This window comes from Nansenia antarctica (assembly GCF_963989245.1).
Source record: "Nansenia antarctica genome assembly, chromosome: 6".
Classification (NCBI taxonomy): Eukaryota; Metazoa; Chordata; class Actinopteri; order Argentiniformes; family Microstomatidae; genus Nansenia; species Nansenia antarctica.
Genome location: NC_137676.1, coordinates 28,701,620 through 28,728,040, shown reverse-complemented (window position 1 = coordinate 28,728,040; position 26,421 = coordinate 28,701,620). Strand labels below are relative to the sequence as shown.

The 26,421-nt window shown below is 46.3% G+C and overlaps 1 protein-coding gene across 1 annotated transcript in view; it reads left to right on the top strand.

The window, feature by feature from the left end:
* ephb2a (eph receptor B2a) overlaps positions 1-25,497 on the top strand; it is a gene marked incomplete at its 3' end in the record, with an annotated part of 174,875 nt that extends 149,378 nt beyond the window's left edge. The window contains exons 15-16 of the mRNA XM_080533873.1: positions 23,953-24,108; positions 25,389-25,497. Of these exons, the coding sequence (XP_080389999.1) occupies positions 23,953-24,108; positions 25,389-25,497 (265 nt within the window). The remainder of the gene's footprint in view (positions 1-23,952; positions 24,109-25,388) is intronic.
* Positions 25,498-26,421: the final 924 nt, after the last annotated feature.

Below are 26,421 nucleotides of genomic sequence, written 5' to 3'. Positions count from 1 at the left end.
TTGGGTGAGCTACAGTCTGAGTGTTTGGGTGAGCTACAGAGTGAGTGTTTGGGTGAGCTACAGACTGAGGAGTGTTTGGGTGAGCTACAGTCTGAGTGTTTGGGTGAGCTACAGACTGAGGAGTGTTTGGGTGAGCTACAGACTGAGGAGTGTTTGGGTGAGCTACATACTGAGTGAGTGTTTGGGTGAGCTACAGACTGAGGAGTGTTTGGGTGAGCTACAGTCTGAGTGTTTGGGTGAGCTACAGTCTGAGTGTTTGGGTGAGCTACAGACTGAGGGAGTGTTTGGGTGAGCTACAGACTGAGGAGTGTTTGGGTGAGCTACAGACTGAGTGAGTGTTTGGGTGAGCTACAGACTGAGGAGTGTTTGGGTGAGCTACAGACTGAGGGAGTGTTTGGGTGAGCTACAGTCTGAGTGTTTGGGTGAGCTACAGACTGAGTGAGTGTTTGGGTGAGCTACAGTCTGAGGAGTGTTTGGGTGAGCTACAGACTGAGGAGTGTTTGGGTGAGCTACAGACTGAGTGTTTGGGTGAGCTACAGTCTGAGTGTTTGGGTGAGCTACAGTCTGAGTGTTTGGGTGAGCTACAGACTGAGGAGTGTTTGGGTGAGCTACAGACTGAGGAGTGTTTGGGTGAGCTACAGACTGAGGAGTGTTTGGGTGAGCTACATACTGAGTGTTTGGGTGAGCTACAGACTGAGGGAGTGTTTGGGTGAGCTACAGACTGAGGGAGTGTTTGGGTGAGCTACAAACTGAGGAGTGTTTGGGTGAGCTACAGTCTGAGTGTTTGGGTGAGCTACAGACTGAGTGAGTGTTTGGGTGAGCTACAGTCTGAGGAGTGTTTGGGTGAGCTACAGACTGAGGAGTGTTTGGGTGAGCTACAGACTGAGTGAGTGTTTGGGTGAGCTACAGTCTGAGTGTTTGGGTGAGCTACAGACTGAGTGAGTGTTTGGGTGAGCTACAGTCTGAGGAGTGTTTGGGTGAGCTACAGACTGAGGAGTGTTTGGGTGAGCTACAGACTGAGGGAGTGTTTGGGTGAGCTACAAACTGAGTGAGTGTTTGGTTGAGCTACAAACTGAGTGAGTGTTTGGGTGAGCTACAAACTGAGTGAGTGTTTGGGTGAGCTACAGTCTGAGTGAGTGTTTGGGTGAGCTACAGACTGAGGAGTGTTTGGGTGAGCTACAGACTGAGGAGTGTTTGGGTGAGCTACAGACTGAGGAGTGTTTGGGTGAGCTACAGACTGAGGGAGTGTTTGGGTGAGCTACAGACTGAGGAGTGTTTGGGTGAGCTACAGACTGAGGAGTGTTTGGGTGAGCTACAGACTGAGGAGTGTTTGGGTGAGCTACAGACTGAGGGAGTGTTTGGGTGAGCTACAGTCTGAGTGAGTGTTTGGGTGAGCTACAGTCTGAGTGAGTGTTTGGGTGAGCTACAGACTGAGGAGTGTTTGGGTGAGCTACATACTGAGTGAGTGTTTGGGTGAGCTACAGACTGAGTGTTTGGGTGAGCTACAGTCTGAGTGTTTGGGTGAGCTACAGTCTGAGTGTTTGGGTGAGCTACAGACTGAGGAGTGTTTGGGTGAGCTACAGACTGAGTGTTTGGGTGAGCTACAGTCTGAGTGTTTGGGTGAGCTACAGACTGAGGAGTGTTTGGGTGAGCTACAGACTGAGGAGTGTTTGGGTGAGCTACAGACTGAGTGTTTGGGTGAGCTACAGACTGAGGAGTGTTTGGGTGAGCTACAGACTGGGGAGTGTTTGGGTGAGCTACAGTCTGAGTGTTTGGGTGAGCTACAGACTGAGGAGTGTTTGGGTGAGCTACAGACTGAGGAGTGTTTGGGTGAGCTACAGACTGAGGGAGTGTTTGGGTGAGCTACAGACTGAGGGAGTGTTTTGGTGAGCTACAGACTGAGGAGTGTTTGGGTGAGCTACAGACTGAGTGAGTGTTTGGGTGAGCTACAGTCTGAGTGTTTGGGTGAGCTACAGACTGAGGAGTGTTTGGGTGAGCTACAGACTGAGGAGTGTTTGGGTGAGCTACAGTCTGAGTGTTTGGGTGAGCTACAGTCTGAGTGTTTGGGTGAGCTACAGTCTGAGTGTTTGGGTGAGCTACAGACTGAGTGAGTGTTTGGGTGAGCTACAGTCTGAGTGTTTGGGTGAGCTACAGTCTGAGTGTTTGGGTGAGCTACAGACTGAGGAGTGTTTGGGTGAGCTACAGACTGAGGAGTGTTTGGGTGAGCTACAGACTGAGTGAGTGTTTGGGTGAGCTACAGACTGAGGAGTGTTTGGGTGAGCTACAGACTGAGTGAGTGTTTGGGTGAGCTACAGACTGAGTGAGTGTTTGGGTGAGCTACAGACTGAGTGAGTGTTTGGGTGAGCTACAGACTGAGGAGTGTTTGGGTGAGCTACAGACTGAGGGAGTGTTTGGGTGAGCTACAAACTGAGGAGTGTTTGGGTGAGCTACAGTCTGAGTGTTTGGGTGAGCTACAGACTAAGTGTTTGGGTGAGCTACAGACTGAGGAGTGTTTGGGTGAGCTACAGACTGAGGAGTGTTTGGGTGAGCTACAGTCTGAGTGTTTGGGTGAGCTACAGACTGAGGAGTGTTTGGGTGAGCTATAGTCTGAGTGTTTGGGTGAGCTACAGTCTGAATGAGTGTTTGGGTGAGCTACAGACTGAGGGAGTGTTTGGGTGAGCTACAGTCTGAGTGTTTGGGTGAGCTACAGACTGAGTGAGTGTTTGGGTGAGCTACAGTCTGAGTGAGTGTTTGGGTGAGCTACAGACTGAGTGAGTGTTTGGGTGAGCTACAGACTGAGTGAGTGTTTGGGTGAGCTACAGACTGAGTGGGTGTTTGGGTGAGCTACAGACTGAGGAGTGTTTGGGTGAGCTACATACTGAGTGAGTGTTTGGGTGAGTTTCAGTCTGAGTGTTTGGGTGAGCTACAGTCTGAGTGTTTGGGTGAGCTACAGACTGAGTGAGTGTTTGGGTGAGCTACAGTCTGAGTGTTTGGGTGAGCTACAGACTGAGTGAGTGTTTGGGTGAGCTACAGTCTGAGTGTTTGGGTGAGCTACAGACTGAGTGAGTGTTTGGGTGAGCTACAGACTGAGGAGTGTTTGGGTGAGCTACAGACTGAGTGAGTGTTTGGGTGAGCTACAGTCTGAGGAGTGTTTGGGTGAGCTACAGTCTGAGTGTTTGGGTGAGCTACAGACTGAGTGAGTGTTTGGGTGAGCTACAGTCTGAGTGTTTGGGTGAGCTACAGACTGAGTGAGTGTTTGGGTGAGCTACAGTCTGAGTGAGTGTTTGGGTGAGCTACAGACTGAGGGAGTGTTTGGGTGAGCTACAGACTGAGGAGTGTTTGGGTGAGCTACAGTCTGAGTGTTTGGGTGAGCTGCAGTCTGAGTGAGTGTTTGGGTGAGCTACAGACTGAGTGAGTGTTTGGGTGAGCTACAGACTGAGTGAGTGTTTGGGTGAGCTACAGACTGAGTGAGTGTTTGGGTGAGCTACAGACTGAGTGAGTGTTTGGGTGAGCTACAGACTGAGTGAGTGTTTGGGTGAGCTACAAACTGAGTGAGTGTTTGGGTGAGCTACAGACTGAGGAGTGTTTGGGTGAGCTACAGTCTGAGTGTTTGGGTGAGCTACAGACTGAGTGAGTGTTTGGGTGAGCTACAGTCTGAGGAGTGTTTGGGTGAGCTACAGTCTGAGTGTTTGGGTGAGCTACAGACTGAGTGAGTGTTTGGGTGAGCTACAGTCTGAGTGATTGTTTGGGTGAGCTACAGACTGAGGAGTGTTTGGGTGAGCTACAGTCTGAGTGTTTGGGTGAGCTACAGACTGAGGAGTGTTTGGGTGAGCTACAGACTGAGGGAGTGTTTGGGTGAGCTACAGTCTGAGTGTTTGGGTGAGCTACAGTCTGAGTGAGTGTTTGGGTGAGCTACAGACTGAGTGAGTGTTTGGGTGAGCTACAGACTGAGTGAGTGTTTGGGTGAGCTACAGTCTGAGGAGTGTTTGGGTGAGCTACAGACTGAGTGTTTGGGTGAGCTACAGTCTGAGTGTTTGGGTGAGCTACAGTCTGAGTGTTTGGGTGAGCTACAGACTGAGGAGTGTTTGGGTGAGCTACAGACTGAGGAGTGTTTGGGTGAGCTACAGACTGAGTGAGTGTTTGGGTGAGCTACAGACTGAGTGAGTGTTTGGGTGAGCTACAGACTGAGGAGTGTTTGGGTGAGCTACAGACTGAGTGAGTGCTTGGGTGAGCTACAGACTGAGTGAGTGTTTGGGTGAGCTACAGACTGAGGAGTGTTTGGGTGAGCTCCAGTCACCTCCCTCAGTCTGGCTTGCTGCTCTATGGCGTCCCCTGCTGCTAGATGCCTCACCTGAACTGGCAGACCTCTTCCTCTGTCTCGTCTTCAACATCATCATAAAACAATGGATGCGAACAGCAGAGATCCGTGTTATACGTTGTTATAAGTTCCTAGATATACTGTAAGAATAAAAATGCGTCTCATGGGTGATGATGAAGTGAGAAGGAATTTTGCACATTTACTGCAGACATGTAGCAGAAATGAATGAAAAAAAAGTGTGTGTGTGTGTGTGTGTGTGAGAGTGAGTGAGTGAGTGAGTGAGTGAGTGAGTGAGTGAGTGAGTGAGTGTGTGTGTGTGTGAGAGTGTGTGTGTGTGTGTGTGTGTGTGTGTGTGTGTGTGTGTGCTGTGGCATCCCTCTTTTGACTGAGAGGGAGAAAACCAACTCACAGGAGATAAAGAGGGGAGACAACGGGGGTATGAGAGGCTGCAGGCCAGCCTAGAGGGCTGCCGGATGGAAATCGCCGCCCTCGGGAATGAGAGTGAGCAGACGATTCACACTGTGACTCAGGACCTGAGGGCTGTTCAGCAGAGGCTGGACATGGCTGAGGGCCAGTCAAAGGACCTCGGTCTGGCAGCAGAACAGACAGTTAATTACAGTAAAACATAGATACAGTGCCGTAGTCCGGCTCTCACCCCCACGTGCGTGCTTCTCCCTCCTCTACCCCCTTTGTCTCCCCTCTTTATCTCCTGTGAGTTGGTTTTCTCCCTGCAGCTCTTTAATTGGGGAATGCAGGGCAGCTGTGCATATCTGTGGGGTTTCCCTGCATCTCCCCAGGGGAACCAGAGGGGACAGGGTTTTCTCCTTCCAAATTGAGCTGCAGTCTGGGCATTCCTGGGGACTGTGCAGACAGAATACAACCAGTTACTAAGCCCCGGTATATCCCCTTGCTGTTCGCCATTCGCCCCATATTCTCAGCGGGTCGTTTGGCTCTCGTAAGTAATAGAGCCGACTGGGCTCTGTTTGTAGGAGGGGCACATTCCTCTTGGAGGGGTCCGAGAGGGCTTCGTTGTTGCGTGGCCAGCCGTCGAGGTGTCGGTGCATTCGCTCACCCTGCTTCGCTCCGGGCGCCCTCCCCACGGACTGCTCAAGGTAGGGCCCCCCATCGGGGCCGTAGTGTCGGGGGTCCATGACGCGCCTAGGTGCCTGCTCAGGCCGTGGTCTGTGGGGATGCCGGTCCCTTCTCTCCGGCCAAGGGCGCCACCCTCCCCCATCCTCAGTAGATGTCTGGGGTTGGTGTGCGCTGTCCCTAGGCATGCATTGTGGGGCCTACCATATCGGTTCCTCTCCGGGGTCCTGCCTCCCTGCAAAGCCCTGCGCCGCCGTCGTGGTGCCCTTCGTCTCCGAGGGCCGCGGCTCCTCCTGCGGTGGCTGACGTGTTGCCATGGTTCCGGGCCCTGGTCCTCTCCTGTAGCAGGGCTCTCCGGCCCTTCCTCTGAGTCCAGGGTGGTCCATCCACTCTGTGTGCTCCTCCTCTGTCTCTGGTGGGCCTTTAGGTGTGGGGCTAGCCTAACCCTAATCCTGTTCTGGTGCTTCCGGCCTGGGGTCTCACTGGCCTGGGAGTTTTGGAACGGATGGGTCTGGCTACCCCGTAGGGTCTGGGTGGCACCTCTACCTCCCTGGGCCACCTGTAGCCTGGCTACCTCCTTGTACAGGTCCTCTGTCTGGCCTGGGCCTCCCACCGGTGCTGGATCAGCATCAGGGTGGTCTTTCTTAGCTCCTCCTCCAACTCCCCGTCCTCAGGGCTCAGCGGGTCCAGCTCCGGTGTCTGCTGGCTCCCAACCTGTCTGGCTCGGCTCTGCCCACCGGGCCGGAACGTCTCACCAGCGGCGATTCTGTCGCCACGTGGGCTGTAGCTGGCCACCATCTCGTCTCTGGTGGCCTCCTGGGCACAGAGCAGGTGTCCCCTGAAGGTGATGTCCTGGGTGCCCCTCTCACGGATCCAGGCCGCCTCAGCTGCCCTCTCTCCGCCAGCCATCATCACACTCCTGTAGGTGCCCCAGCCCCGACCCTCTCCATCCCCTGCGTCATCATCACCCACGTCGTCCGCGTCCGCGTCGTACCCGTCCCCTGGGGGGCCGGTGGCAGATTCGCCCTCGGTGTCCTCGGGCCCCGAGTCGGGGACCTGTGGATCCTCAGGCTGCTGCAGGTTTGACTCTGGGTCCTGTGTAGCACACCACCTCTGTGGCGTGGTCTCTGGGTCGCCTGGGGTCATAGTAGCCAGTAATGCGCTGTGGTCCTGCCGGGGGGGCCCTCCCGGGGTCCGCCCGGTCCAGGCCTGGAGGAGAGAATCAAGGGGGTCAATTACAGAGTTCTGTCCAAGCCTCTTCCTCTCCTCTCTACTTCTTGCCTTCCTCCCCATTCTTCTTCTTCTTCTTCTTCTTATTTTTTTAATAAAAATAAAATTACGTCCCAGCCTCTAGCCCGGTGTGCACGGTAGTGGTCTCAGTTGCCCGCATTCTCCACCATGTGGTATCCCTCTCACTGAGACCGGGGAAAAGTGCACACACAAGCCAGAGACGACACAAAACCGGAGGAACAGTTAGCCACTCTAGGCGTATTTTATTAACACAAAAGAACCAGGGCAATAAGGCCAGCTTAAGGCTTCTCCAATACTCAAACTCAGAAGGGGGGTGGTAGAAGGATAGTCGGGGGGCTCTGTAGGCGTCCTCTCCGGCTGTCGGGGCCTCTCCAATAGGCTGCGCCCGACTGGTGCTATGGAGTAGCTGTGGGTAGGAGGTGGGCCAGAGGTGGCTAGTACGGGTAGCCGTTTGGTGTCCCGTCCCTCGAGCCTCCGGCTGTCGGGGCCTCTCCAATGCAGTCAAAGGACCTCGGTCTGGCAGCAGAACAGACAGTTAATTACAGTAAAACATAGATACAGTGCCGTAGTCCGGCTCTCACCCCCACGTGCGTGCTTCTCCCTCCTCTACCCCCTTTGTCTCCCCTCTTTATCTCCTGTGAGTTGGTTTTCTCCCTGCAGCTCTTTAATTGGGGAATGCAGGGCAGCTGTGCATATCTGTGGGGTTTCCCTGCATCTCCCCAGGGGCTGGAATGGGCGCTGTCCATGGTGCTGTGTTTCACCTGCAGCTTCTTGCCCGGAGGCCAGAATGGGCGCTGTCCACGGTGCTGAGTCTCACCCTCGGTCTCAGTCAAGAGAGGGATGCCACAGTGCGTATGTGTATGTGTGTGTGTATGTGTGTGTGTGTGTGTGTCATCGTCATCATGCCCACACAGTTTGTGCGTGTGTGTGCGTGTGTGTACTGTGTGTGTGTGTGTGTGTGTGTGTGTGTGTGTGCCATAGGTCCTATGTGCATGTACGTGGGGATGTGCTACAGTTATGATTGATTTACATTATGATGATATATTATTCATCATGTCTCAAAATCATATTGTATCTTATCTTACTTACCATCTTATCTTATCTTATCTTATCTTAGTACTACCTCTACTATACTACTTTTTCAAAACATATCAATAATAATTCAACACGAGTTCAGTCCATTCAAAGTGGAGGAGGGGTCAAGCTGTCAATCAGAGGGTGAGGGACCCAAGTCTCAGACACAGGAAGTCCATCTCCTCAGCCAGATGTGGAACACCTGAAATGACTTCCTGTTTCTGCCTTTTCCTTGGAGGCTCCACCTCCACCTCCTCCTCCTCTTCCTCCTCCATAAGTCTGGCCTTCCTCTTCTTCAGCAATGCTACTGAACGAATGATGGCCTCTCTATCTCTCTGGTGGTCACTCAAAGCCCTGGACATCAGTCCCTTGTAGATGTGGACCAGACGACCCTTATCCTGCTCAGACAGGTTGTGGTCGTGCATGATCTGGTAGCAGTGGTGCTGGAGCACGGTCATGTTGTGTCTGAACCGCTGCTCCCAGTTCAGCCAGGTGTCCCAGGGTGGGAGACCAGGGGCGGCTGCCTGCACAGGTGTGTGAGGCTGAGGAGAGGGAGGCTGTAAAAGAAGTCATGATACATTTCTGAATAATTCTTGTTACAATGTCATTTCTTCACAAATGATGCAGTTTTACAAATACTTAGAGGGCCAGTTTCACAGACAAGGCTTAAGCCTAATCCTGGACTAAAAAGCATCTTCAATGGAGATTTTACATTGAAAGTGTGATTTAGTCCAGGACTAGGCTTAAGCCTTGTCTGTGAAACCGGCCCAGAGAGTTGTAGAGAGTTTTGGGCAAGAGAGAGGTACTCACTGGAGATGTGAGCCGAGGCTTGGTTGCACACCTGCCTCCCTCGCCTGCAGCAGAGAGCACCTGGAGTGTGGCAGAACGGTCAACTTGTTGAGTATGGATGCTCATTTTTGAAACATTTTGGAATTTTAGCCTGTAGAAATAAGTCACCGGTCTAGTCTTGGGGTTGTTGCCACCAAAACTGAATTCCATTCAACCTTGCTGCCTATCAACCAAACATTCTAATCTCAAACATTCTGCTGAAGTTGCTAGGATTGATTGTGACATCTACATATTCAAAAGTTATTGCATCTTTATGGGCTGGTTTCACAGACAAGGCTTAGGACTAATCCTAGACTAAAAAGCATCTTCAATGGAGATTTTACATTGAAAGTGTGATTTAGTCCAGGACTAGGCTTAAGCCTTGTCTGTGAAACCGGCCCTATAATTCTTAGTTTCTATGGCAATGAGTCAAATGTGTATATTTTTAAATCATATTTTGCGCTCAGCAACCAAACATTCTAAATTCAGAGATTCTAAATGATTGTGATGGCATCAAATCTACTGTGTGTGTGTGTGTGTGTGAGTGTGTGTGTGTGTGTGTGTGTGTGTTTATACGTGTGTGTGTGTGTTTATATGTGTGTGTGTGTGTGTGTGTGTGTGTGAGAGAGAGAGAGAGAGAGAGAGAGAGAGAGAGAGAGAGAGAGAGAGAGAGAGAGAGAGAGAGAGAGAGAGAGAGAGAGAGAGAGAGAGAGAGAGAGAGAGAGAGAGAGAGAGAGAGAGAGAGAGAGAGAGAGAGAGAGAGAGAGAGAGAGAGAGAGAGAGAGAGAGAGAGAGAGAGAGAGAGAATGTCAGTGACTCTCTCCGATCTCCTCTACTGTCTGGCTGGGAGGGCTAGGTAGGTACTGAGGGAGCGTTTGGGTGAGCTACAGTCTCCTTCCTCAGGCTGGCTTGCTGCTCTCTTGCGCTCCCTGCTGCCCGACGTCTCTTCAGATTCAGATTCATATTCGATTTAATTGTCACTGACAGAGTAGAAGTACAAAGATAACTAAACAAAGTTTGGCATCTAACCAGTGCATTAGTGCATAGTGCAAAAGCCGTAAAAGTACAGACAGATATATGTACAGTGTGATTTGTACAGGACAATGGCGAAGATATGTACAGTTAAGATATGTACAGTATGATATGTACAGTTAAGATATGTACAGTTAAGATATGTGCAGTTAAGATATGAACAGTTAAGATATGTACAGTTAAGATATGTACAGTTAAGATATGTGCAGTATGATATGTGCAGTTAAGATATGTACATTTAAGATATGTACAGTTAAGATATGTACAGTTAAGATATGTACAGTATGATATGTACAGTTAAGATATTGTTACGCTTGCCTGGCTCTTGACAAGGTGACAAAAAGGGAGACGACACATGGATAACAATAATAGGAGATTTATTAAAGAATATAATGTTTAAATGGAAATAATGATAAAGAAAATAGTAACGACAACCAAAAACGGCTGCTGGTCGACAAAGGAAGAGAGAGAGTCCATGAATCTAACCCACTCTTTAAGGTTCCTGGGACAATTAGCATGATCCACCACACCTGAGCCCATCTGGAAGGTCGACAGGACAACAGGTGTAATAGCGCCCCTTATAGGACCACGTGTGGATCGTCACATCCCCCCCCTTAAAACAGAGGCCTACTAAAAAGGTCTCTGGAAATTCTGTTCCCAGATTTATGGTATAACTAAAAAACTAGATTTAATCAAAAATACAAATATTAACAATAATTTATGCCAAAGAAAACGGTGATCTCCGCCACACATCCCAAACATAAAATCCCAACCTCCGCTACAACCTGCCCACACTCCAGCAATTCCTGGATCCGGGAAAAGCTCTATTTAAGGAGGGAGGAGCAAGAGAAAGAGAGATTAAAGACAAAAGTTTAGAACGGCAGCATTGATTCACCTGGTAAGGCGCTGGCTCGGACTCTGCAAAGAATGCAAAAAGGTCAGGGGGTTATGATCTGAACAAACGACCACCGGTTGGAACCCCCCTCCCACATAACATCAAAGTGCTGCAGAGCCCAAACCAGTGCCAAACAGAACCCAACAGTAACCAAACAGTAACCAAACAAAACCCAAACAGTACCGATAACTCAGCCAACGTTTCAGAAGTCTTGAGCCGAGGACGCAAAACACCGTCTCCAGGCCCACTCACATCCTCCTCCCACCCTGCTGCCACCACAGGAGTGGATAGAGATGGAGACACCCAATTCACTGTGGTCTGTGTAGACTTTCTACGGTTAGGGGTATCGATCAAATAATTATGTTCGGACACCTGTCATACAACAGAGTAAGGACCAGTAAATTTTGCCTGGAAAACTGGGTCACTCACAGAACAATCATTATGAGGAAGCCATTGACGAACCAACACATCCTCCAAGAGAAAACAACCACTTGCAGAGCTCTCCAGCTCATCCTTAGGCTGAATCCCACTGAGCAGCAGCTTCAGCTCAGGATCCTCCTGTTGTGCTAAAATCAACTCACTCCGAGACAAAGGCGGCGGCAGATCAGGAAACTGAAAAACAGAATTGTCAGGAGTGAACTTATCAGACTCTTTACCATCATCAATTTTAGGGTCCATGCAACTCATAGCACGAGTCATGGCGCAGGCAGTAAAAACCTCAGGAAACTCCTTCACACTAAGGTCGGGTCCTGTTGTCCGTGTAAACCCAGAACTAACAACCAGAGGTGGGGGCACATCACTCCACACTCTTCCTCCAGCCAGGTTATTTACTAAGATGACGGCCACACCCACCACAGGCAGAGAGGGTCGAACACCAATGGTCACTACCCCCTGGACCAGATCAGAGTAAAGCTCAATTTCATGCAAGGGGACAGACAAAGTCTGCATCCCCATTCCTCTAATCAAAACGCTGGTCCCCACACTTGACTCCTGAGAGAATGTTAAAACCGATTCCAATATAAAAGATTCTGAAGCCCCCGTATCACGAAGTATCTGGACAGGCACTTTCTGTGGGCTACCCACCAGAGAAACGAAACCTGTAGTAATAAACGGACCAAAATCAGGATCCTCCTCGCTAATCTGTATGGAGGCAGAGCCCTGTAGTGCCACCGCCAACTCAGTAGCCGCAGGTGGGCTGGATACTGAGGATGCCATCACCCCTGGTTTAAAGGGAGACCTCTCGGCAACCCCAGACACTCTTACTCCTGCCCCACAAGCATGCACTGCAAGAGCCAACGGTCTAACAGAGCCCCCCTTCCCACTGTAGGTTTTCTTTCCTTTTAGGACAGGACACTCCTGTTTCCAGTGACCCTTCTCAAGGCAATAATTGCATGTCGAGTTAGGATCTACTCTACTCTGACTGCCATGCTCCGACTTTGAAAAGGGGACAGAATAACCAGGACCTTCGTTAGGGAATTGTGTACGATTTACCAATAGGTCAGTCACGTTCTGATTATTTCTATGGCTCCCCTCGCTACGAAAACGATGGTCACCAAACTGACTCTTATGAGTCAGTACAAATTCATCTGCCAACACCGCGGCTTGACCTGCTGTTTTCACCTTGTGTTCGTTAACGTAAGTGGCAATGCGATCAGGGACGATGGTTTTAAACTGTTCCAAAATAATCAAATTTGACAGATCCTCCAGAGTATTCACCTCTACCGCCACGCACCAACGATTGAAATGGCTGGTTAGTTCTCTTACAACCTCAACATGAGTTTGTTTATCATGTTTCTTCCATTGTCTAAACCGCTGTCTGTAAGCTTCAGGAACAAGTTCATATGCCCTAAGGATAGCGGCCTTAACTGTATCATAATCTTTCCTCTCTCCACCATTAAGAGCAATATAAGCTTCCTGAGCTCGGCCAACAAGCACACTCTGCAGTAATGCGGTGCGGTCTGAAGTAGACCAGTCCTTATCGTCGGCAACACTCTCAAACAGTGAAAAGAATATATCAGGATCTTTTTCATTAAACTTTGTCTAACCATGGCAGACAAATTATCCCTCTTAGAATCGCCACCTCCACCGTCAGATAACTTTCCCTCAGCAATCAACTTAAGGCGCTCCCGTTCAAGAGCCAATTTATCCAACTCCAACTCCCCGTCCCTCGCACGCTCTCGCATCTGAAATTCACGCTCTCGCGTCTGAAATTCACGCTCTCGCGTCTGCTCTCGCGTCTGAAATTCACGCTCTTGCATCTGAAATTCACGCTCTCGCGTCTGTGATTCCATCTGTAATGCTAACAATTCCTTCTGTTGATCAAATGTTAACTCAGTGGACCCAGATACAACCCCAACGGGTATTTTAGGGACAGACAATTTACCCTTTAGTATGCCCCTTTGATTGATTGAAAATTGATTGATTGAAAACTTTATTAGAAGATTTGCAGAAGTAGGTACATGAAAGTACATATTACATACAAGGTCAACTAACAGGATAAAAACCCAAGAAAGCCACTGGCTTATTTCAATTGGGGTCCTTGATTCTCAATTCATCGTTACATGTAAGACCGACAAAACAAACTAGTACTATCTACAGGATAATACAGACAAATAACTATTATTATCTACAAGATAAAAATACATCCATCATGGGAAGAACAATACAACAAAACATCAGGTATGTACAGCGGGTAGGACATGTGGGGACATACACCACAGGTGGGGGCGGGGGACAAAACACAAAGTATGTACAGTGGGTAGTTCGGGTCTTTTAATCTGATTTTTGATTTAGAGGGTCCAGTTACGGACTGCAGCCTCCTGTAAATGTTTTTTGAGAGTGGTTTTGAAGGTGGGCAGTGTTTTGCACTCCTTTAAGATTATAGGAAGGGCGTTCCACATTTTTACTGCATAGTTTGCAAACGAGTTTAACCCCTTGTTTGTGGTGCAACGCGGTTGAACGTGGTTCGTGGAGCTTCCTCTGGTGTTGTATGTGTGGACGTTGTTCACTTTTTGGAAGTATGTTGACAGGTACTTGGGTGTCTTTGTGGTGTAGCGTATCTTGAAGACCAGGCCCAGTGCAAGCTGCTGCACTCTGTCAACTACTCGTAGCCAATCAAGGCTCAAAAAATGAGCAGCGGTTAGATGTGTCCTAGGGTTGAGGCCTAGCAGAAGCCTAACCAGTTTATTTTGGGCTGTCTGGAGTCTTGTTTTATGGGCCTTTGTGGTTCTATAGTACCATGATGTTACGGCATAGTCGAAGTGACATTGAATGAGAGCTCCTGATAGGGTCCTCAGTGTGTTTTTACTGACAAGTGAGGATATCCTGTACAAGAATCTAGTTCTATGGTTCACTTTTTTGATTACTTTTGCTGCCATTTTATCTCCGGAAAGATTTGCCTCTAAGATGGAGCCCAGGTATGTAATATCCTCTTTTCTTGTGATATTAATGTTACCCACTTTTATTTTAAAATGTTCAGCCTTTCTGAGTTTAGATGGGGATCCGTATAGGATGGTTTCAGTTTTACCTAGGTGTATTGATAGTTTATTGTCAGCTAGCCAGATGCAGATTCTACTCAGTTCAGTGCTTAGCGCTTTTTCCACCTGCAATATGTCCCTGTCGGAGACCAGCAGCGCCGAGTCATCCGCGAACAGGAACAAATTGCAATCACATGCTGATGACATGTCATTCACATATATTAGGAACAGTAAGGGTCCCAATATGCTTCCTTGTGGAACGCCGCAGGTCACTGGGAGGGGGGGGGACAGTGTTCCGTTCACACTAACCACCTGTTCCCTCCCCTCTAAGTAGGATTGCATCCAGCTCACCGATGTTCTATCGAACCCAATTGCTTTCAGTTTATCTAACAATATGTGGTGATCTACTGTGTCGAAGGCCTTCTGGAGGTCCAGCATGACCATGCCGCAGTACTTGCCCGAGTCCACCTCATGGTTGATGTGGTCGTTCAAATAGAGAAGGCATGTGTCAGTGGAATGGGATGTTCTGAATCCTGATTGAAATTCATACATCAGATTTTTTTCGGTAAGGTACCTATCAACCTGTTCATAAACTATTTTTTCCATACGTTTCGAGATGGAATTAAGAATAGAAACAGGTCGGTAGTTGCCTGGGTCTAATTTGCTTCCTTTTTTATACAGTGGGGTTACCCTTGCTATTTTAAAGTCAAGGGGGACGTGTCCCTGTTTGATGGAGAGGTTTATTATGTGGGTGATGATTGGGGTAATGGAGGCAGCTGAGTCTTTTAGAAATCTGGCTGGAATATTGTCATGGCCCGTGGCCTTTTCTGAGTGTAGAGCGCCCAGCTTTTTAAACACCTCATCGTTTGACACCATGGAGAGTTTAAAATCATCTTTGCGTACACCCAGTTTATTGTAGAACGCACGGATGTGCTCTACACCATAACGCCCTGAGTGGGGTGGTAGATTGTTAACTAATTTAGTGGCTATGGTTGTAAAGAAAGTGTTTAAGCACTTAGCCACATCCAGCTTGTCTGTAAGGAGAGAATCTCCAGATTTTATGCTGATGTTTGTAGACCTGGTTTTGAGTTTTTGGCTGCAACCTAGTTGGCTATTAAGTAGCTTCCAAAGGTCACGTGGTTTGTTTAAGTTTTCTTCGATTTTGTTATCGAGGTATTCTTTCTTAGCAGATTTGGTCATGGTAATTACCTGATTGCATAGTTTGTTGCATTGTTTTTTAATTTTCTCAAAGTGGGTTTTGTGATCTTCGTTTAAGTGTTTCACTAATTTTGATTTGCATTTTTGAACTTCAGAGCATTTTAGGTCTCTGATTTTCATAGCATTTAGAATGTCCGAATTCATCCATGGTTCCGATCGGGCTTTAACCCTGGTGGTTCTCATGGGGGCTATACTGTCAATAATATTTAGGAATTTGGTTTTGAAACCTAGCCATGCCTCTTCAACCTGTGTGCATTTTAGTTCATCTAACCAGTCTTGATTCTCCAGTTTATGGTTTAAGGCCTCACTAGAATAGGATTTAAGGGATCTAGTGGTTACAGTTTTATGACCGCCAGCCTTGGGTTTATGTTTTTTACGAGTGCAAAAGATCATGTAATGATCACTTAGCCCACATACAATAACCCCACTCTTGGAGATTTTGGACTCATCCGATGTTAGAATAAGATCTATGGTGGTTTGAGTAGAAATACACACCCTAGTGGGTTTGGTAATTTGTTGACGGAGACCGTGTAATTCAGAAAACCTAGTGAAGGATTTGAAAACGGATGCTTCATTTCTGAGCATGTCCGTGTTCAAATCCCCAATAAGAATCTTTTCCACACAGTCAACGTCATCCAAGCACCCCTCAAGAATATCATAGAAATCACTCTGATCGGGAGGTCTGTAGATAGTACCAACCAGCACCGGTTTTGCTTTGTTAAAGATCATTTCAACCCAAACAGATTCTAATTTGTCACGATTCAGGTCATTCCGGGTGTTAAAGATAATATCGTTGTGAATGTACATGCAGACACCACCCCCATACCTGTTCCTGTCGTTTCTGATGACTGTGTAGTTAACTATTTCAATCTCTGGGTCTTTGATTGATTCATCAATCTTGGTCTCAGAGAAGCTCAAAATGTGAACCTTGCTGTCATGGAACATTTCTCTGGGGGGGGGGTCGTCGCCGGGGGGAGGGAGGGGGGGGGTCGTCGCCGGGGGGAGGGAGGGGTGAGGGGGGGGGTCGCCGGGGGGAGGGGGGGGGTCGTCGCCGGGTGGGGGAGGCCTCTGTGTTCACTAGATAGCTGGTGGAAGTTAGGTGGGGGGGTAATGTTGATAGCATAGCTACCCATTGTTTTGTTAGCCTCGTCTGAATCCAGGAAGTCCGCTGCTGATGCCGGTTTAACCGGTTTGTCGGCAATGGCGTCAATGGCTTCGCTAGTACCATTTGCCTGGGAAAGGCATAGCTTCCCTTTGGCGAAACGTGTAGCCTGCCTGGTTGAGACTGGTCCGGGATTCAGCTGAATGTCTCCCGAGAGAAGTAGATAGAGCCAGATCATGGTCCTTCGGTCCATTCTACCTGCCGGGGGCTTGTTAATTAACGTAGTCTGTAAAGCCTCCACTACGTCCTGTTTCTTTGCTCGGCCTTTCACCACCTCAAGCTTAACCTCATAATGTTCAACAACCTTCCACAGTTGTTCCTTCGTTAAGTGTAACAATCCATCGACCGACGGAGCTTCCACAAACTCCTCAAAAACATCCATAACTCAATATAATCAAATAACCAATATTAACCAAACCTAACAAACGGGAATCTCCCCTCCTATTACAAACTCCTCCTATAAACTACTCCCATATCAGCCATAATCTTCAGCCCATTTAAAGCGAGTAACTGTGCGCACATACAAAACAGAAAAGTAACTAACATACTTTGTAAGAGCTGCCCCGCATCTAACTCAGCAATGACTGACTAACCACTCGGCTAGTCTTCAGTGCGTTCACATGCAACTCTTCCACCCGGCAAATGCCTGGTGGCGCCCCCGCGTTCAACACACCAAAAATAACAAACGAAAACAATAAACAAGCGTTTAAGCGCTTCTACTCCTAGCACGGGGGTTCACGTATAGCTCTGGTGGTATCTAAACCACCCGCCCTACCTATCCTTCTCTGCTTTGCATAGAACACAGCACTCACCAAACTCCAGCCGAAGATCACAGCCAATACCAAGAGTTACGTCCTTGTCAGCACAGTCGGACGGCCAGCTCATCCTTCGTCACCAGCACCCAAAGCAACATACCAAATATACTAAACAATACATTGAATCCAATTCAACCAAAACCCAATAACTATAACAAATAACCATGCGAGTCTCCCAATATAGAGTTGGACACATCCAACAATCCAATCCCGAATATCAATTATGAAAAGGGAGAGAATATTGCTCTCACCAAATTCACTCCCGGACGAGCACCCAATTTGTTACGCTTGCCTGGCTCTTGACAAGGTGACAAAAAGGGAGACGACACATGGATAACAATAAGAGGAGATTTATTAAAGAATATAATGTTTAAATGGAAATAATGATAAAGAAAATAGTAACGACAACCAAAAACGGCTGCTGGTCGACAAAGGAAGAGAGAGAGTCCATTAATCTAACCCACTCTTTAAGGTTCCTGGGACAATTAGCATGATCCACCACACCTGAGCCCATCTGGAAGGTCGACAGGACAACAGGTGTAATAGCGCCCCTTATAGGACCAAGTGTGGATCGTCACAATATGTACAGTTAAGATATGTACAGTATGATATGTGCAGTTAAGATATGTACAGTTAATATATGTACAGTATGATATGTACAGTTAAGATATGTGCAGTTGAGATATGTACAGTTAAGATATGTACAATATGATATGTACAGTTAAGATATGTACAGTTAAGGTATATGTACAGTTAAGATATGTACAGTATGATATGTACAGTTAAGATATGTACAGTTAAGATATGTACAGTATGATATGTACAGTTAAGATATGTACAGTTAAGATATGTACAGTTAATATATGTACAGTTAAGATATGTACAGTAACGATATGTACAGTATGATATGTACAGGTAAGATATGTACAGTATGATATGTACAGTATGCTATGTACAGTTAAGATATGTACAGTTATGATATGTACAGTATGATATGTACATTATGATATGTACATTAGTATATGTACAGTTAATATATGTACAGTATGATATGTACAGTATGATATGTGCAGTTAAGATATGTACAGTATGATACGTACAGTTAAGATATGTACAGTATGATATGTACAGTTAATGTATGTACAGTATGATATGTACAGTTAAGATATGTACAGTATAGATATGTACAGTGTGATATGTACAGTATGATATGCACAGTTAAGATATGTACAGTATGATATGTACAGTATGATATGTACAGTTAAGATATGTACAGTTAAGATGTGTACAGTATGATATGTACAGTGTGATATTTACAGTATGATATGTACAGTATGATATGTACAGTGTGATATGTACAGTATGATATGTACAGTATGATATGTACAGTTAAGATATGTACAGTATGATATGTACAGTGTGATATGTACAGTATGATATGTACAGTATGATATGTACAGTATGATATGTACAGTTAAGATGTGTACAGTGTGATATGTACCATGTGATATGTACAGTATGATATGTACCGTGTGATATGTACAGTATGGTATGTACAGTATGATATTTACAGTATGATATGTACAGAACAAGGGTGACAGTTATGTACAGTGTGCAAAGGTTGAAGTCCTGAGTGGTATAGGGGAGGGGGTGTGTGCAATGTTCCTCCTGTTGGGGGAGGATGGGTGTGGGGGGGTAGAGCAGAGGTATAGGGAGTTGAAGGGGGGGGGGTTGGCTAGGGGGCAAGGCTGCGGCCTGGATGTTGAGTTCAGCAGGGGGGCAGGAAAGGCGTTCATCAGTTCACCAAGGCCTTTGGCCCATAGTTTCATTTTTGGCATTGTCTCTGTGTTTTCTGTTTTCTGTCTGTCTGACTGTATTTCTGTACATTTGTAAAGCATCCTTGGGTTCCTTGAAAGGTGCTATATAAATCTAAGATATTATTATTATTATTATTATTATTGGGAGACAGGATGTTCTCTATGGATCCAGTGACTGTGTATGTTTAATTCATAGCTTCTGTTGGTAAGATAAGTAGGTTGTTAGAAGAACAAACAGTTTTTTATTTTATTTTTTATAGTCAGTCTGCAACATGGCAGTCTGTAGCGCGCCCTAAGGGTGAAAGCTGTTACTCACAGTGGAAAGCGTGATAATGGGTCGAGGAGGTATTCATGGTTTGTATTTGTACTGGTTGCTCAGAAATTGCTTCTATCGAGTGATGATGGGTCACACCAATGATTCTCCTGGTGGTTTGTATCAGCTCAGAGATTATTTGAGGGGGGGGGGGGTTGAGATGAAGATAGATGGCTGAGCCAAGCAGTGATGCCAGAGTGCAGGGGGCTCTTTATGGTAAATGGGATGTAAACAATTAAGGTAAGGCTTGAGGATAGAGTAAGGGTTGAGGTTAGGGTTGAGGTTAGGTTAGGGATAGGGTTATGATTAGGAGGTTAAGGTTAGGGTGGTCCCAATGATCCTAATTTCAGTGGCGTGTCCAGACCTTTTTCACTGGGGTGGCCCAGTGGTGGCACCTAGTTATGCATGGGTGGCACAATTTTGAGAATTTAACACTTAATTCCCTGCATTGTGGTCAATTTGTATGCACCATTTTGTGCTTTTTATTACCATTTCTGTCTCCACTACCCATTGTATACTTTAATTAGGCTACTAACATTACAATCCCTGTTTAAAAGTCCCAGTGCTACCAATCACAACACAACAGAGTGGCACCATACAAATGTAATATTAAACTCCCATATTTATTCTTTAAACAAACAAATCTGGGGGAGTGGTCGGAGTTAACGAGATATTGTTCCAATCCATTACCTGGCCATTACCTGCCTGTGAAAAGTATGAAAAGTTTGAAAGGCATTTTCTCTGTTAGTTGATTTGGAATGTACCAACATTGAAATATGCATATCTTCTTCAACTTTTCAGATATCAACAGGTGCGTTTCCATAAAACATTCTGATTCGCATGAGAAATTTAATGGAAACAGCTTGATTCACATAAACTCGATGCGAATCACCTCTAATTCGCAGTCGCACAAAGTTGGGAATGCTACTTAAACAAACTAACTCTGACTGCGGTTACATGCACACCATAAGCGGTGTATGCTCAATAAGCCGCTTATTGAGCATACGCCGGTATTAAGCGGCTTATGGTGTGCATGTAACCGCAGTCTCTGTCAAATGGTCGGCGACTCCCAGATCCGTGTGCTATTACTGAGTGGGTAGATGACATTAGCAAGTGGCCCAATATTCAATGGCCAGATATATATATACACCTATAACACAGGATAAGTTAACCAGACAGATAAGATAGCCAGACTGTGTTTACCACCACAAATTAATTAATTTATGCCCAGCCAAATCCATGTTTAGAGGTAGCTAGCTAACATTACATTGATCATACTCGTAAGACCTTTCACTTTTCAAAAAATGCCGGTCGAGAGAGGACGCTGGCGCTGCTTGTTCGCCGCCCGAATTCTAGATATACTTAGTATACAGAGTAGATTGTCCTACAAAGACACTTAGATTTAGATTTAGTCATCTTCTTTTTATTTTACTACTCAATCTTTTCAGTTTGTAAAGCGTCTTGAGTGTCTAGAAAAGCGCTTAAGTCTAATGTATTATTATTATTTGGTGGAGAAGCCTAGCGTGTAGACCCGTGAGAAATTGAGAGCATATAAATCACTAGATGCCTACAACTACGCAATCTGTGTACAGTACATCAAATACCATGACATAGATTCAGACTTTTGTGTCTTGAAATCAGAAGTCCTCCCAAGCCAAAGACAAGGACACAAGACGACTATGTATAACGCACATATCACACACACACACACACACACACACACATTTGTTTACTAGACAGATAGAACACCAGCAAGCGCTGGGGGCCGTTCCACTAAGCGAGATTAACTCTGATCCAAGCGATTAACTCTGATCCAGGTTTAAATAAGCTTGCGGTCGGTTCCATCAATGTGGCTCAAATAATTTGCTGCTTGGTTGCTATGCAACATATCGTTCTGAGTAATTCTGGTCCCGAGCAGACTTACAGGCTGGCTAAGGTAATGCGTGCGTCAAAAAAGGCTCATAGGCGGAAACTACATCCCGAACGACAGTTCCTCAAGTGTCTTTTAGGAAATATTAGTTCCCACTTCACACGAGATAGATAGTTTGACTGTGTGATAGATAGATAATTTGATAATTTGAAAGTGTGATCGATCGATAGATAGATAGTTTGATTGTGTGATAGATAACCTGATATTTTGAAAGTGTGATAGATAGATAGATCGATAGATAAATAAATTAAAAAGTGGAAAAAAAAAAAAAAATAGGTATGTCTATCAACTTGCATTGCTTTTGTCACAGCGGTCTGGTTGGCGCAGTGGTTAAGGCAACCAGCTAGAGTTCCGAAGGTTGCGAGTTCGAGACTTGATTTAAGTGTTTTTTTCTTTTTACATTTAACCGAAACCTTCATGCAAAGGCTTCAAACACCATTGTAATCGTGTCAGTTTTTGTAAATTAGCCTGCACCATAATTTTATAGCCTACATACTTTTTTAGATGAGATTTTAGATTAGATTCAGACAACGAAATGCAGTAAAAAGTGTGTCTGAAGAGGGATTCGAACCACCGATTTAAAATGACGAATAAAAACCATGGCAGCGGTCGATACCACTAGGCCATTGTGATGATATGACGGCTTGTAGCCTGCTGCTGATATCACCACAGTAGTAAATATTAATTTATTAAAATATGAACATATAACAATAACTGGGGCTAGTATGACCTACGCATTTAATCGGTCAGCAATTTCTTGCCAAACCATTTCCCTCGCCTTGTTAATTGCGGCAGTATTGCACTATTTTACATCTTATTTTTCCGTCTTCATAAAGATCAATAATTCGGAATGCTGCGCAAATGTAGAACCCCTGCAGAGTAGAGTATCTTCATTTCGACAGATCGACTCTTCGGGGCTCTTTATGTCTGCGTGCACGCGCCCATATCGAGGATTTCTAAGCCGGTGTTCTGTGAACACTGATGACACAAGCCTGATCCTCGTTCGAGGAATCACCTGAGGCTTGAATTCCAATCCCGAGTTGCCTGATCGCCTGATTTATTTCAATCGCCAATATACTAATCCACTTTAGTGGAACGGCCCCCTGGACTTAAGAAACGAGATGCCCAACATTGGATTTGACAAACTCTGGCCCATTTTGCGCAACAAGTGGAAGAGTTTGAAGCAGCGGAGACAGGGTTGCCAGATGGGCTGGTTTTTGGTGGATTTAGCTGTTTTTAGACTGGTTAGGCTCGAAATTGTCAATCCCATCTGGCAACCCTGAGCGGAGAGTCTACAGATAGTATGTTTACAGATATCGCACTGCTGGAGATGCACACCACACGTTCTTAAAATAAATAAAGCTTTATTGTACTTAAAACAATATTTCGTATGTGAGTTCTTCACATCAAATTATATACATCATGTCAGCTGTGTGCCAATCAATCAGGGGGGTGGCACCTGGGGTGGCCAATCAGATTTCAGGGGTGGCACGTGCTACCCCAGGCCACCCCCTGGACACGCCCCTGCCTAATTTAACCTCTATGATGGTCCAGTAGCAGAGGTTTTGATTGACCAGTGGTACCCTGATAGACCACTGGTAGCCTGGTAGACCAGTGGTAGCCTGCGCTACATCCACGGCGCAAGTGTGGCCCCCTCTATTGGTTGAGGCCCTAAACAACCTAAACAGCCTCATAGAGTATAAACAACCACATAGAGTATAAACAACCACATAGAGTATAAACAACCTCATAGAGTATAAACAACCACATAGAGTATAAACAACCACATAGAGTATAAACATAGAGTATAGAGTATAAACAACCACATAGAGTATAAACATAGTGTATAGAGTATAAACAACCACAGAGTATAAACAACCACATAGATTAGGGTTCTACTAGAGGTAGACGTTTAAGAACCCTTTTTTGGTTCTAACTAGAACCCTTTTCTTGTAAGAATGGACTGCACTTATGTAGCGCCTTATTCCAAAGCACTTTACAACGGCATCTCATTCACCCATTCACACACACATTCACACACCAATGGCAGCAAGTTACCATGCAAGGTGCCGGCCCGCTCATTGGGAGCAGTTTGGGGAGTTGCCCAAGGACACTTTGACATGTCGGGGCTCGAACCGCCGATCTGCCAACCTTGCGATCATTAGACGCCAGCTCTACCACTGAAAGTATTTTTTTTCTGAGTGGGGGTCATATTTTCTATTGACAGATACAGTAGAGATTTTGACAGGAAGGATGGGTGAGAGAGATAGAAGGGATGACATGCAGGATATGTCCACGGCCGGATTCGAACCGGGAACTCTGCGATTACATGGGCAACGCTTAACCCGTTACGCCACCTAAGTGCTCCAAGAGTGTACCGTCATCCGGAGCACAGGCTCTCAACATGTACAGCACATGCCAGCAAATGAATATGCCAAAAACAAAGATCCCTCTCACTTCACGATCATGAAACAGTCATATTTTATACTTACAGTATTCTTGTGTTTGCTTGGTGGTCTGCCTGGTTTTCTAACTGTTTCTAACTGTTTCTGATTGTTTCTAACTGTTTCTGACTGTTTCTGTTTCTGATTGTTTCTAACAGTTTCTGATTGTTTCTGACTTTTTCTGACTGTTTCTAACTGTTTCTGACTGTGTCTGACTGTTTCTGACTGTTTTAACTGTTTCTGACTGTGTCTGACTGTTTTTGACTGTTTCTGACTGTTTCTTTTCCCAGCGTGCACCTACCTCTTCTGGACCGCAGCACTCCTGACTTCTCTAGCTTCAGCACAGTGGACGAGTGGCTGGACGCCATCAAGATGGGCCAGTACAAGGAGAACTTTGCTAACGAGGAGTTCACAAGCTTCGATGTGGTCTCCCAAATGACCATGGAGTAAGTCAACCTTCCCTTGTCCTCTCTGGCAAAGTTGTCATTGCGAAAAATAAACACTTGGGAAACTAGGCGGTTTTGTTGGAACGGAGAGAGAAAGTCAAAGGTGAATATCACGTACAGAAGGTGAATATCACGTACAGAGGGTGAATATCACGTACAGAAGGTGAATATCACGTACAGAAGGTGAATATCACGTACAGAGGGTGAATATCACGTACAGAGGGTGAATATCACATACAGAAGGTGAATATCACGTACAGAGGGTGAATATCACATACAGAAGGTGAATATCACGTACAGAGGGTGAATATCACGTACAGAGGGTGAATATCACATACAGAAGGTGAATATCACATACAGAAGGTGAATATCACGTACAGAAGGTGAATATCACGTACAGAAGGTGAATATCACATTGAGAAACATTGTTTGTTCACCTTCCTGTAGTTGGCAAACATTGGAGTAAAATCACCTTTCTCTAAAATTAGGTAAACTCATGAAGCAATACGTAATATTCTGTGAGAATCAATGGATATGCAGGGTATCATACACTGCTACAGTTTATCCAAAAATGGCTAATTACAGATTGTAGCTGTAAGGCGGGCCATAGTCTGTGCTAAATGTGTCATAGAATGAGCTAACTATGCTGTAGATTATGGAAAATATGACACCGGGTTCCAGTTTGCTAATAAAAGTGGACAAAGAAATAAAGTAAAAATTAGCTTACAAATCAGAATACGCTACACAGCATGATTTGTATATCATGTCTTTAACAATGACAACAGTAACGGTAAATATTTTACCAGAGTTTTAGTAAACAGTCTGAAAGTCTGCGTTGCACATCGTACAAACACTAGTTGCAGATGGCTGACATTGCACATGAAAATCGGTGCCCATAGACTGTTACTTTAGACATTGTTTTAGCTCTGTCATAGCTTGTTATAGATGTGTCGTACACAGTGTTTGCTGCCTGTGTCGTAGACAGTGTTTGGTAAATGGACTGCACTTATATAGCGCCTTTATCCAAAGCGCTTTACAACAGCCTCTCATTCACCCATTCACACACACACATTCACAGACCAATGGCGGCAAGCTACCTTGCATAGGTGGTAGCCCGCTCACTGGGAGCTCTTTGGGGTTCAGTGTCTTGCCCAAGGACACTTCGACATGTGGCCAGCCGGAGCTCGAACCGCCAATCTGCCAACCTTGCGATCATTTTGCTTCTTGTGAAGTGGTGAAGAGTGTGTAATGTGTCATCTGACTGCCTGGTCTCTCTGCAGGGACATCCTCCGGGCCGGGGTGACTCTCGCTGGCCACCAGAAGAAGATCCTGAACAGCGTCCAGGCCATGCGGGCCCAGATGAACCAGATCACCTCCGTGGAGGTCTGACTCCCACCTGACGGACAGCAGGCCCGTCCCACCTTCTCCTCCCCCCCCCCCCCCCCCCCCCCACCCACCCACGAGGACCTCCACACTGCCTTGTCGTCCTGTCAGACTGTGACGCCTCACTCCCCTCCCACCGAAACCCCGCTCCTCCATCCCCCCGTCTTCCCAACATCCCTGAGATCAGCATCAGTCTGCAATCCCGGCGTTCAATCCATATATGTAACACCCCCCCCCCCCCCCCCTAATCTTGGATCCCAGAATCTCACCTCTGGGGGGCGCAGGATGTAAAAAGTGTTGTCGGAAGTTGTAAGCAAGTCCACACCCCCCCCTCGAAACATTTAGCTGTAGGCTCCACACGACGATCCTCCCCCTCCCCCGCCCGTGCTGTTATTTACAAGCCCATCTGCACGCATTGCACAAAATGACAACACGGATACTGAATATGTGTGCATTCAATTATCTTCTTTTTTTTTTCCTTTTGGTTTTTATCTGGTTGAACTCCCCCGCCTCTGTCTGAAGCACTCCTCTCCATTCGTCGGTAGGATCTGCGTGTCCTTGGTGTAATTCAGAGAATGCAACGCTTTCTCATCAGCACTTCCCGTTTTAAACCAGAGTGTCTGACTGAGTGTGACTGCCCCCCTATCAGCCCCCCTTCTGACCCCTGACATGTTGAGTTCAGTCCGGTGTTAAGTCTAGACGTGCAAAAGAACTCTTTGTTTAGTCTGCACCAGTCCACTGTCCTGTTATGTCTCTCCGACCCGGACGGTCTAAAGTATATGACACGGTCTGGTGAAAGGGGTAACAAGTCGGCAAGCGTTTTAATGTTCAGACTTTGATTTAGAATTTTTTTTCTACATTTCAGCATTGTTGAAAATCAATGACATACTCGCTAGTCAACCAACACAGCTTGTTTTGTGAGCCTACTAA